The sequence below is a fragment of the Lepidochelys olivacea genome (genome assembly GCF_965140295.1).
Source record: "Lepidochelys olivacea isolate rLepOli2 genome assembly, chromosome: 2".
Classification (NCBI taxonomy): Eukaryota; Metazoa; Chordata; order Testudines; family Cheloniidae; genus Lepidochelys; species Lepidochelys olivacea.
Genome location: NC_140412.1, coordinates 7,687,825 through 7,700,593, shown reverse-complemented (window position 1 = coordinate 7,700,593; position 12,769 = coordinate 7,687,825). Strand labels below are relative to the sequence as shown.

The 12,769-nt window shown below is 43.1% G+C and overlaps 1 protein-coding gene across 2 annotated transcripts in view; it reads right to left on the bottom strand.

Moving 5' to 3' along the window:
- LOC311516100 (t-SNARE domain-containing protein 1-like) overlaps positions 1–12,769 on the bottom strand; it is a 698,551-nt gene that overhangs the window by 69,592 nt on the left and 616,190 nt on the right. The window contains exon 12 of one of the 2 annotated variants that reach the window (XM_084619794.1): positions 5,866–5,981. The exons of the other annotated variant lie outside the window; for it this stretch is intronic. Coding sequence (XP_084475920.1) covers positions 5,886–5,981 — 96 coding nt within the window. The 3' untranslated portion in view covers positions 5,866–5,885. The remainder of the gene's footprint in view (positions 1–5,865; positions 5,982–12,769) is intronic. 2 annotated transcript variants of the gene reach the window in all.

The following is a 12,769-nucleotide window of genomic DNA, read 5'->3' as shown; positions in this document are numbered from 1 at the left end:
TTAAATATGCACTAGAAACCCAAGGGAAAATGCTAAATTATGCTACAGATTGTAAAAGAGATGCCACACAAGCTTAGAATTGGCCTATGAAAGATGATGAACGCCTACAACTCTGACTGATTTCCGTTCAAGCATTCAACATTTTGAAGATTAAGCCCTTTAAGAGGGAGAAATTATGAATTATAGCAAAACTTATTTAGGAATAAGTCTTCCTACATATTATGGGGTCTTTATATTTTTCCTCCCTTGTACACTACTTTAAAAGGACTTTTGCATGAAGTAGGATCCTGTTTCTTAAGATTTCATTTGCTCAAGGTGCCCTGTCCTTGAACTCATAGGTAGAGATCAGCAAATAACAGATTTTTTGCTTTGGGGGCCAAACTGAAAAATCAAAATAAAGTCCAGTTTGATTTGAACCATAACCTCATTTTTTTCAAGGTTTTTGGTTGAATCAGAAAACTTGAAAAAAATTAGTTTCAAATCAACCTAAACATTTTGAATTGACCCAAAACAATTTTTTTTTAACTTTTGATTCATACTGAGTCGACCAAAACGTTTCAATTGATTCAAAAGATTTTTTTTTTATTTTATTTTGATTTTGGCTGTTTAAGATATTTTTTCACCCTTTTTATATATTTTTTTTAAACTGGCCTGATTTAAAATTGAAACACTGTCAAATCAAAAAGTCAAAATGAAACATTTTGACTATTTCAAATTTTTGTTTCCCTGCAAAAGCATTTTTCAGAAAAAAAAGTGAAAAACCTTTGCCCAGCTGTAGTCAGATGCTTCTGTTTGTGACACTGCAATTGGTACCATGGAAATACTTGTGAAGTCACAGAGGCACGCAGGCAACAAGCATCAAGATCAGATGAAGTGTTAAGAAAACTCCATCAATACTCCTTCTGAAACTGAGAGCCAGATTCTGATCTCATTTAAACCAGTGTAAGAATCTGGCCCAATAATCTTGCCAGAGTAAAAACTGAGTAAGGACTTCAGGATCTGAAACATTAATTATAGATCAAGAGACTATAAATCTTGAATATACCCCGATGAAAAAAAGGAGAATCACTTCCAGAACAAAAGAGCTTTTGCAAAGTTATTGACTGTTGGCTCCTTTGTACATTCCTGAACACAAAGGACACAGGCAGCTCAGGGAACAGGGTGGTGGATTAATTCAGTCCTGTGATTGGCAGCTAGCAAATATGACAACGTCCTCTGTGGCTCTTGAGACTGATACAGGACTGCAAATTGGGTCTCTCTCATGACCACTAAGAAATGTACCTTGCACTGGTAAGAGCAGAGCCAATAAGTAAAACTGGCCCCATGGTATCAATTTAAAAAGCAAGAAGCAATTTCATGGAACAAAGCTAGCCATGTTTTTCCCTTATTTACAATGTTCATTAGGTCAATTTATTGTTACATCCCACATTGTCGCTTAGTCGGGAATTGCTGTTGCAGCTGCAACATGATGGCACCATGCAAGAAACACACAGAACGTGCCACAGAATTTCCATTGTGAGGGTGCCCAGCATTTAGGCTTGAGTTGGCGAAGAGAGAGCATTGTAAGCACCATGTTCTGGGTGCACACGGATCACCAACGCAAGCTGTCAGTTTTGTCATCGGTGTCCTCAACAGTATATATAATCTCCACAGAAAGAGTCTCCAATTGCATTCACTGGTATTTTACTGATGTCTCCTGCCTTGGAAATATCCTTTCCCTCAGCTCCACAGGGTACTGTGTATTGTCTCTGAAAGTCCTCTGGTGTACTGGAAAAGTTCAGTATTAATGACACCAAGTGGGGCTCTCTGAGGCTGATTTAGCAAAATCCAGTAGTTCAGAAATCTCTTAGGTTTCAGGCTCTGAGATGAGGAGTGGCTTAGGCTATACAGCATGAAGCCCTTGATAGAGGCATTCCTATGGTCCTCAGATCATACCCAGTGGCTGTGCACTAAAATTGTGGATTTTATTATTCCCACTGCAGTCAGGACATCAGGTGTAGAGCACAGAGGGGCATAACGGAGTACAAGACATTAAAGAAAATAGCCAAGACCTGAAAGCATGAGGAAAAAAACATATCAAACAAGCTGCTAGAGTCTGTGTCCTCTCTGAGTGGTGAGATAAACACTTCATCACAGAATGCACCAATTAAATGGACTGGACATGGCTATCTGTGACTGCAAAGGAAAAAAAAAAGTCAAAGCAATGTCTCCAGCTTGATCTGATGGTTATTTCACTTTAAGCTGAAAGAGAGTGAATAAGAGAGTGCACCATATCTTCAGGGAATGGTTAAACCCCATGGGCCTGATTCTCTCTTCCATGTAGAATTGGGCCCCCAAACTGGAGGGAAAGGAATTAGAATCTGCGCTAGGTATTTCATTTAACGGTTCCCTTAAGGTTGTGTCTCAATTAGTTAAAAGTATAGAAGGGCCTGAATGTTTAGATCTTACCACCCTTGAACTTTGGAAAGTTAACATCTGAATCTGAACTATGTAGCAAAGCTCCAAAGCACAGGGAGGAACAGATTAGACCAAGAAATAGAGAGTCTACTGAGACTGCTAATGAGGGTAATAGTTGCCATGATATGAGATACGGATGTAGGGCACTTGGTGGACCGATTTCACATAGGCCACCAAGCTGCCATCAGATGGCAACAACACTGAAGTCTTGACTGACTTAAGCTGAATATGAATCAGCAACTGAGAAGTGAAGTGCTCTTTTATACGATTACCTCTATCCAAATCTTCTTAAATTTATAGATTAAGGCCTGAAGGGACCTAGTCTGGCTTAATGTCTATCACAGTTCATAGAATTTCACCCAGTTACCCATGCACTGAGCCCAACAACTTGTGTTTGATGACATCCAGAAATGGAGAATCCACCATGTCCCTCAGTAGTTTGTTCCAATGATTAATCACTGTCACTGTTAAAACTGTGTGCCTTATTTCTCACTGGAATTTGTCTGGCTTCAGCTCCAGCCATCAGTTCTTGTTATGCCATTCTCTCTTAAAGAGACTTTTCAGTGCCCAGTGTTTTCTCCCCATTAAGGGACACACCATAATCAAGTCATCTCTTGATCTTCTTTGTGATAAACTACAGACTGGGCTCTTTAACTCTCTTACTGTAAGGCATTTGTTCCAAGCCCTCAAATCATTTTAGTGGGTTTTCTCTGCATTCTCTTGGTTTTCCTAGACTCTGGCACTGAGTCCAAAGGCTGAAACACTTTGTGTATAAGTCAGGCAGAGAGAGCCAATGGAGATACGCTTCCAGGATCAGGAATTCTAACAATTATAAAGCAAAGGCATTGTTAAGGTAGGGAGTTTCTAGGAGAGTCACCAGGATACTATCCCTTTAAGATGTTCAGTGACTTATACCAGAATGGCTAAGAGAGCAGCTGCAACATGGTTCCATAATGAGCAATTTGACTCCAAAATGCCTGGTTACTTCATAATCCCCGAGGTGGAAACAAAAAAACGTACATACATCTCCAGGAGTTTCTCCATAACCTCGCTGGATGCAATGGATGCTTTTCTCTCCATCCTCAGTCAAGAATGCCTCGGGGCATGAAGTGACACACTTAGGACAGGGCTTGGAGATTTCATAAGAACAGCTGGTCTCTCTGCACGCACTGAGCTGAAGAACTGATGGCACCGCTGTTACTTAGGAAATTCAAAGCAAGAGCCACTCTCTTGTTTATTTTTCAAGGAACAAACGATGAATCCCATGGAAGGGATGGATTTGCTGTGCCTGCTTCACATCTGATTTGTGAAAGAACAACCTGCCTTTCCCTGTAATAAGGACCTTTATTTATTTTGGGGGTATCAGGGTTGCTGAAATCATAATTTAAAAAAAATCTATTACAAATGAATCATTAGCTAGGTCCAAAATATGATCAGCTGGGTCTGGGGGCTCTCAGTGTAGTGACATTAAGGTATTTCATCCTGGGATGTGAACTTGAAAGCTAGAGATATTTGGCCTGATCAGTACGAGGATGGGAGAAAAATCAAAAGTGATTTAGCAGGCAGTTACTTTCCCACTGACTCAGCAATAAAGCAATGGTCCAGCAAAGACTCAAGAGCCCTGTGCTGTAGCCTCTCCTGGATGAAATGTAAAACTGGAGTCCTAACTAGTTGTCCTCATTATAGATCTCACAGCACATTTTATAAGTCTCGGGATGTTAGGTTCAGTGTCCTCGCCTCATTCAAAGTGGAGTATTTATTTTCTGTCTCTCAATTAGATACTTCAGTTTTTGCCTTGAATTGTTGTGCAGAGCTGTTGGGCATGGAAAAAAACAAACAAACAACTGATGCATTTCTCCCTAGAGGTGGGTAAAGTGATACCTGTATATAAATGAGTAGTTTGTACAGCATTTGGGGCTCCTTCTGCATGACAAGTGGTATATAAAGGTCAGATGTCATTACGTCACCATGTTGGTGCTTGTCTCATGTGAGATGAAATAAGAGGACACGTCCAGGCTGAATCCAATATAATCCAGTCCAGTTTTTATATTTTTATTGGTGCTGCTGTTGAGGAACTGGTGTTTTATGCACTAGGTCGTTAGTGGTTCAACCACTGAAGGATGACAGGAAAATTGAGTGTTCAGCTTTTCCGAGGGCTGTACTGAGTCATTAGGATCCCCTCCCCAAACACATGAAATTCTGAAAGAAGATTAACTCCAATTTTCCTGCTGGGCTTTTCATTACCATTAGGTTATTCTGGCTCTGTGACTGCACCAATCTAACGGATTAAAAAAAAAGTGTTACAGCAAAAAAAACCCCGCAACTGGCCCGTGCCAGCTGAGAGCTTTGGGACCCTCCCTCCTCGCAGGGTCCTAGAGTCTGGGCTCCAGCCCAAGCCCGGATGTCTACACAGCTATGTAAGAGCTGCGTGGCTCAAGCCGCACTGGCATGGGCCAGCGGCAGGTTTTTCTTTGCTGTGTAGACATGCCCAAGTAGGCCTTAAATGCGTCCAGGTTTAACCACGGTTTGATAAGATTTGTGATTTCCAGGAGTTGAGGATGTTTGATTTTGTACACCCTAACATCGCTCCATACTCACATAAAGTAGCATATGAGATTGGATTTTGTTCTCAGACACACCAGTGCAAATCCAGAGTAATGCCATTCAGGTCACTGGAGTTATGCTAGATTTACGCTGGCATGCGTGATCAGAATCTGGCCTGCGCAGTTTGTTGTATGTGAGAGAGAGAAATAAATTGTGCAGATAAAAAAAAGCCAGAGATAAATTGTGCAATTTAGACAGAGCCCTGTTTGGAGGGCAATGCAGAGCCATCTGAATCAGGAGGAGTGGGGGAGGGAGGGTTCCTCAGGAAGTGATGTGTCTCTTGAGCTGCTCGGTGTGATTAAGGCATTACACACTGTGCAGGGTCTATCCGTGGTGCAGACTGTTCCCCCGATACGGAAGAAGGCAGGAGACACGGCTGTAGCATTCCTCACATGGGCTGCACAAGTGAGGGGGAGATTTCTGCAAGCCCACCAAGGGCCAATCTCAGCCTGGCCCAGACATCGGACAGGCTTCGGCATGCATAGAAAGTTAGTGAAAGATGCCAGGAAAACTGCCCTGGAGTCTGAGTGCCTCAATTTCTTCAAAGCATGAGTGCAGAATAGAAAACAGCAGTGCAAGTTTCCCCATGTCTACCTAGAATGGGACTGTGACCACTCACACATTTCACCTAGGCCCCCCAGCATCCTTTAGAGGGTAATGATTGTCACATCTAACTTCTGAGGTCTGGATATGAACCAACAAATTAGAGATACACCACTCTAGTCATCACCACATCCCTGAGCCATCCACTTATCCCAGCCTTCATCCATATCACATGATAAAGAGTCAGATATAAACTCCCACCTGTAGAAATCTCAGCGGGATCAGTGTTTGACTGAGACTGCAATAATTACGACAACAACCAGCAGAACGGCCATCCCGACAGAGAGAAGGCAGCACTTCATCTTCCTGGCTCGTTGCTAAGAGAAAAACAGGAAACAGAAATAAATAGAATCATAGAATCATAGAATATCAGGGTTGGAAGGGACCTCAGGAGGTCATCTAGTCCAACCCCCTGCTCAAAGCAGGACCAATCCCCAATTAAATCATCCCAGCCAGGGCTTTGTCAAGCCTGACCTTAAAAACTTCTAAGGAAGGAGATTCTACCACCTCCCTAGGTAACGCATTCCAGTGTTTCACCACCCTCCTAGTGAAAAAGTTTTTCCTAATTTCCAACCTAAACCTCTCCCACTGCAACTTGAGACCATTACTCCTTGTCCTGTCCTCTTCTACCACTGAGAACAGTCTAGAACCATCCTCTCTGGAACCACCTCTCAGGTAGTTGAAAGCAGCTATCAAATCCCCCCTCATTCTTCTCTTCTGCAGACTAAACAATCCCAGTTCCCTCAGCCTCTCCTCATAAGTCATGTGTTCCAGACCCCTAATCATTTTTGTTGCCCTTCACTGGACTCTCTCCAATTTATCCACATCCTTCTTGTAGTGTGGGGCCAAAAACTGGACACAGTACTCCAGATGAGGCCTCACCAATGTCAAATAGAGGGGGACAATCACATCCCTCGATCTGCTCGCTATGCTCCTACTTATACATCCCAAAATGCCATTGTCCTTCTTGGCAACAAGGGCACACTGCTGTCAAAATACATGTATGTGTTCATTGGACGATGCAGAGAAAGTCTGAAGAAATATCGCTGCACATCGATCTCCACTTCCAGGACTGGCTGAGTCACATGCAGGATGCTAGGCTACAGAAGACATGCCTTTTACTCAGTGCAGATCCACCCTTCTGTGCACCCTCCTGAGAGAAAAGCCTCCCTTGAAACTCGCAGCCACATTCCTCACCCACTGCTCTTCCTACTCAGGCCATCACCAGCTGACACTCACTTATTGCCATCACGTTAAATCAGGGATTTGGGCAGTGCTAGGTGATTGGTGAAAGGGATCACGACTACCTTCCTACTGACAGGAGAAGGGGCTGTCTCGGCAGAAATCTGTAATAATCCCAGTCATGCAAAAATATAGGTAATTTCTTAGGCCAGCAAAGATGCTTCAGCATCCAAGCACCCTGATTTCCATTCAGATTAAGGTCAAGAGCCAGATTTTTGCTCCTGGAAGTTGTAACCTTGACGTCCACATTTGTCTGAAGCAGAAGTAAATGAGATAACCAGGCAAGAAAATTGCAGATGCAATTCAGTGTTGATAAATACATAGCAATGCACATTACAAAACATAATCCCAACTATACATACAAAATAATGGGGTCTAAATGAGCTGTCACAACTCAAAAAGGAGATCTTGGAGTCTGTGAATAGTTCTCTGAAAACATCCGCTCAATGTACAGCAGCAGTCAAAAAACCTAACAGAATGTTAAGAATCATTAGGAAAGGGATAGATAATAAGACAGAAAATACCATGAAGTCACTACAGAAATTCATAGTATGCCCACACCTTGAATACTGCATGCAGTTCTGGTCATCACATCTCAAAACAGATATATTAGAATTGGAAAAAGTACAGAGAAGATCAAGAACATGATTAGGGGTATGACACAGCTTCCATATGAGGAGAGATTAAAAAGATTGGGGCTGATCATCTTACAAAAGAGACGACTAAGGGAGGATATGTTAGAGCTCTGTAAAATCATGACTGGTGTGAAAAAGCCAATAAAGAAATGTTATTTACCCCTTCACATAACAAAAGAACCAGGGGTCACCCAATGAAATTAACAGGCAGCAGGTTTAAAACAAACTGAAGGGTGTACTTCACACAATGCACAGTCAACCTGTGGAACTCATTGCCAGGGCATGTTGTGAAGGCCAAAAGCATAACTAGGTTCAGAAAAGAAATAGATATGTTCATGGAGGATAGGTCCATCAATGGCTATTAGACAAAATGGTCAGGGATGCAACCCCATGCTCTGGGTGTCCCTAAACCTCTGACTGCTAGAAGTGGGGACTGGATGACAGGGGATGGATCACTAGATAAACTGCCCTCTTCTATTCATTCCCTCCAAAGCCTCTGGTACAGAACACTGTCAGAAGACAGGCCACTGGGCTAGATGGACCATTGGTCTGACCCAGGGTGGCCATTCTCTGTTTTTAGGTTTACCCAGTATCTTCCACAGCTGTAATACTGCCGTTATCTATTTATAACCTCTCTCTTGAGGGGCAATTCCTTATTCCCTGTTTAACTGGATAGAATAATGGAAGTCCCATAAGGCCATTGGAATCATGGGTTCACTTTAATCCAGGCTCTTGCTTGGATGCACTATATAATAGCACATTAAATGAGTTCCCCGATATAGCTCACACAGTATAATGCCGCTCACGCTGAGAGCCCGTCAGAGACAGTGAGCTCTTTCCTCCAGCCCTGTGTCCACGAACCCAGATAATAACAACGAGGCATAATCAAGCAACTACATATATCTACAGTCCTTTCTTACAGCTATAGCAGCACTTTGGGATAAAGGAGTCAGCTAATTTTTGTACTGGCATCCACTTTCTTTCCTGGTCAGTGCTGTAAACACCTTCCTAGTCAGCACAAATTCCAAATTCTTTGCTCATGGCATCATTGCACCATACATATCTGAATTAAATTGCATTTGCTATCATTTAAAACTAGATCAGTGGGTCTCCAATTATTTAGAAGTGACAGGGGTCCGCTCATGGACCCATCTCCCCTTCCAATGCCCAAATTCCTCACTGCCTCTTTGTCCAATTACCTCACTCTATGGACTATTAGGCCCATCGTACATACTTTGTGAACACTGGACTAGATGGGGCCATGGGATGCAAAAGGACCCTCTTTTGCATTTCAAAGCCATTGAGAAACTTGAATGTTGATGTTTTGTTTCTATGAGGTTTTTCTAATATCAGTTATGAGAGATCTTTAATAAAAATGCTGAGGTCTCTAGTGACCTCTCTATAGTTCCTAAACCATGGCAGAAGTACTTACCCTGGGTCTCCTTTCCTTCATCCAGTTTGCAACTACTCACACACTACTAAGGGTTTAGGTGCTTTAACTATACATAATTTCTTGTGCATGTTTTGATAAGGAATTCTCTCTGGTTCTGAGTGGGGAGCATTATGATCATGTCGGCATATGCATCTCAGTCAATTTGCCGTGATTGTAGTGAGGAGAATGTCAGTGGGCCCTGGTCCTTCCCGTCATCATCCTCTATAATTTTAACTAATTTTTCCACCTATAAAGGTAAATTTCTCCTTTTCAATGACTTAAGCTTCACTTCCAAGGGGGAACTTAATCAAATACATTCTGAAGAGCTGAGCACATGAGATAATGGGCCTGCTGCAACCTTTTGTTTACCTTTAGCCTTAAGTAATTTCAAGTCAATAAGGGAGCATTGCCTCTGCTTAAAATCACAAAGACTATCTTGAAAAGACTAGTTCTTGTCGGGTTCTAAAAACCATAGACTCTGTTGCATCAGTAGGGAATGCTAGCGGGCCATTTAGCTTAGAGCAGGATTGACTTCATTATTCTTAGACATTTTATATGTATAAACATTTTATAAGTTCTGTCCTGGTTGACAAATTACAATAATGGCTCCTGTTCCCTTTATATCACCACTTTATGGATTTAGCATGTCGCTCCAACATGCTTCTATAATCTGTTTTAGGTGTTACAGCCTTTTCCTCTTAATTCCTCATCTCGTTCTTTCATTTTTCATTAAGGCAAATGTTCATTCCATTGCAAAGACAGTTTGCACTTTTCATCTGTATTTCAGTCTCCATTCAAAAATCTTAGCATGCCATAGAATACCTGAGTAGGGATAAATAATATACTACATGCATATGTTGCATTCATATACCACTTTTTATCCAGAAGCATCCACAGGAATTTCACAACTGTAATGCCATATACTGGAATCCCTTCACATGCCATAAAATGCAACCACTTCTGGGTTCAATAGGAACAGGAACACTTCACAATAGCTCAGGAAAGAAAGTGAAGAATATCATACCCAAATGAACTCGCAAGAGGCCCTTTGGCAAGCAGAATATAAGTACCGAAACTAGAATATGACTATGGCACTAGAACTAACTCTGCTGCTCTTAAAAAAAAAAGCATCATCAAGTTTTGGTCATCAAGGATACATCAGCATGCCAGTTTTACATCCAAAAGATGGCACCTCTCTCAGTACATTGCCCTCTATCGCATGCTATGGTCTTTGGTTCAACACTTATGCACAGGGAAGACTATCACTTGCTAACCCACCAACTCCAGTTCCTGCAGCATCTGTGCATTCCATGGAGGATTTTTCAGACCGGATCAGAGCTGAACCAGTTTAGCATGTGACATCAGAGGTTGGAGTGGTTTGAGCCTGCCTTAGTCCCAGGCAGGTAAGCACTGGGAGCCGCCTGAGGTAAGCGCTGCCCGGCCGGAGCCCACAACCCCTCCCGCACCCCAAACCCGTGGCCCAGCCCTGAGCCCCTTCCTGTACCCAACTCCCTCCCAGAGCCTGCATCTCTTCCTGCACCCCAATCCTCTCCCCCAGCCCTGAGCCCCCTCCAGCACCCAAACTCCCTCCCAGAGCCTGCATCCCGCACCCCCTCCTGCACCCCAACGCTCTGCCCCAGGCTCAGTCTGGAGCCCCCTCCCACACTCCAAACCCCTTGGCCCCAGCCCAGGGCCTGCACCCCCTCCCACACCCAACCCCCTGTCCCAGCCCAGTGAAAGTGACTGAGGGTGGGAGAGAGCGAGCGATGGAGGGAGGGGGTAAGGGAGTGAGCAGGGCGGGGTCTCAGAGAAGGGGCGGGGCCTCGGGGAGGGGTGGGGCAAAGGTGTTTGGGTTTGTGTGATTAGACAGTGGGCAACCCTAATTCCAGTCAGGCAAGACGTCTTCCTCATTCTCCTCCAGGCTGCCTGAGTGCCAGCGAGGAAGCACTGAGAGCATAGGACTGACAAGTCTTCCCGCTTTCAGTTCCTGTGCCTGGTGCCACTGCACCCTTTCGCTGCCTGGACAACCAATTTCAGGAACAGTCCTGCTGCTCAGCTCCCGCAGCCCCAGGATGGAGCATACTCAGTCGCTCTCTGGGCAATGTGCCATCCAGTTTGCATGTAGGAGCTGTAAGGGGACACAGCATGCTCAATGCAGATGGAAATGTCAGAGAATTTAGCTGCCAAAAATCTAACAAGTCTCCAATGAGCATGTGCAAACTAGAATTTTTTGGAGGTTTAGAATTCAGTCAGATTTTCACTGGAATGGCAAAAGGCACATCCCGGACACTAATGCATCCCACTGCCAAATTTCAAGTCAGTGTTCCAAAGCACAGAGGCACTACAGCTTCTCAACAAAACAGTACTATGAATTTGTAACAGGGGAAAACACCACATTTCCCCCTCATTTTGTTCTTGAAGGTGCCTGGATTGTTTAGCTTAAATTTAAACAAACGAAACCAAACAGCAAACAGAAAGCCAATAACCAAGCCAAACAAACCTCTTTAGGCAGTTGCCTAGAGTGGAAAATTTCAGCCTGAATTGTCTGGCAAAGTTAAAACAACTAAAACCAGGACCTTATAATGGAAAATGTTGGGCAACCTTAATTATAGGCAGAACTACCTACACCACCCAGCTTAGTCTGGTGAGCAGATGAGCCAGATCTTCGGCTGGTGTAGAACAGCATTGATACACTTGTGTGCACCAGTAGTTATTTTTGCTTTAATCTCAGGATTTATAAGTAACATGTTATAGGTAAGGACATATTTTAAGCCTGACAGTGCCCTTTACACACACAATTGAAATAGTGAATACCAAATGTCAGGGAAGAAGTTAGTGGGGCTATTTAGGGACATGAGTAGAAAGTGCTTTATAGTGACAGGAGAGGTGGATGTTACTGTGAGACTGAAAGAATCCTTTGCCTTAATGTTCCACAGAAGAAGCTGTAGGTCACATCCTACAGGCAGGAATCTGTTTATCTATGGGAGGGAAGTGAAATGTTAAAAGGCTTTTTAATTATGCCACAATAGATAGTCAAGCAATTAGAACCATTAAAAGCTGCTGAGGCACTGGGCCCAGAGGAGTGACTTACATCCTGGAAATTATTAAGAAAATACAGTTGCAAGGGCAAAAGAAAACATCTTTGTTGCTCAGAGTTTCAAAAGCTGGCTTGGAATGAATCACAGAAATGTAGGGCTGGAAGGGACCTCAAGAAGTCATCTAGTCGAACTGTCTGCGCTGAGGCAAGATCAAGTAAACCTAGACCATCCCTGACAGGTTTGTCTAACCTGTTCTTAAAAACTTCCAGTGACGGAGATGCTACAATCTCTCTTGGAAGCTTATTCCACACCTTAACTACACTTATGATTCAAAGTTTTTCCTAATATCCAACCTAAATCTCCAGAGTTGCAGATTAAGCCCATTATGTCTTGTCCTATCTTCAGTGGAAAATGGAGGACAACTGATTACCATCGTCTTTATAACATCCCTTAATTTATTTGAAGACTGTTAGCAAGTCCCCTCCCAGTCTTCTTTTCTCAAGACTAAACATGACCGGTTTTCTTAAGCTTTCCTCTTAGGTCAGCTTGTCTAAACCTTTCACCATTTTTGTTGCTCTTCTCTGGATTCTCTCTCCAATTTGTCCACACCTTTCCTGAAGTGTGGTGCCCAGAGTGGGCCCCAGTACTCCACATGAGGCTTTACCAGTGTCGAGAATAGCAGGGCAATTACCTCCTATGTCTTTCATATGACACCCCTATTAATGGAACACAGAATGATAGTAGCATATTTTGCAACT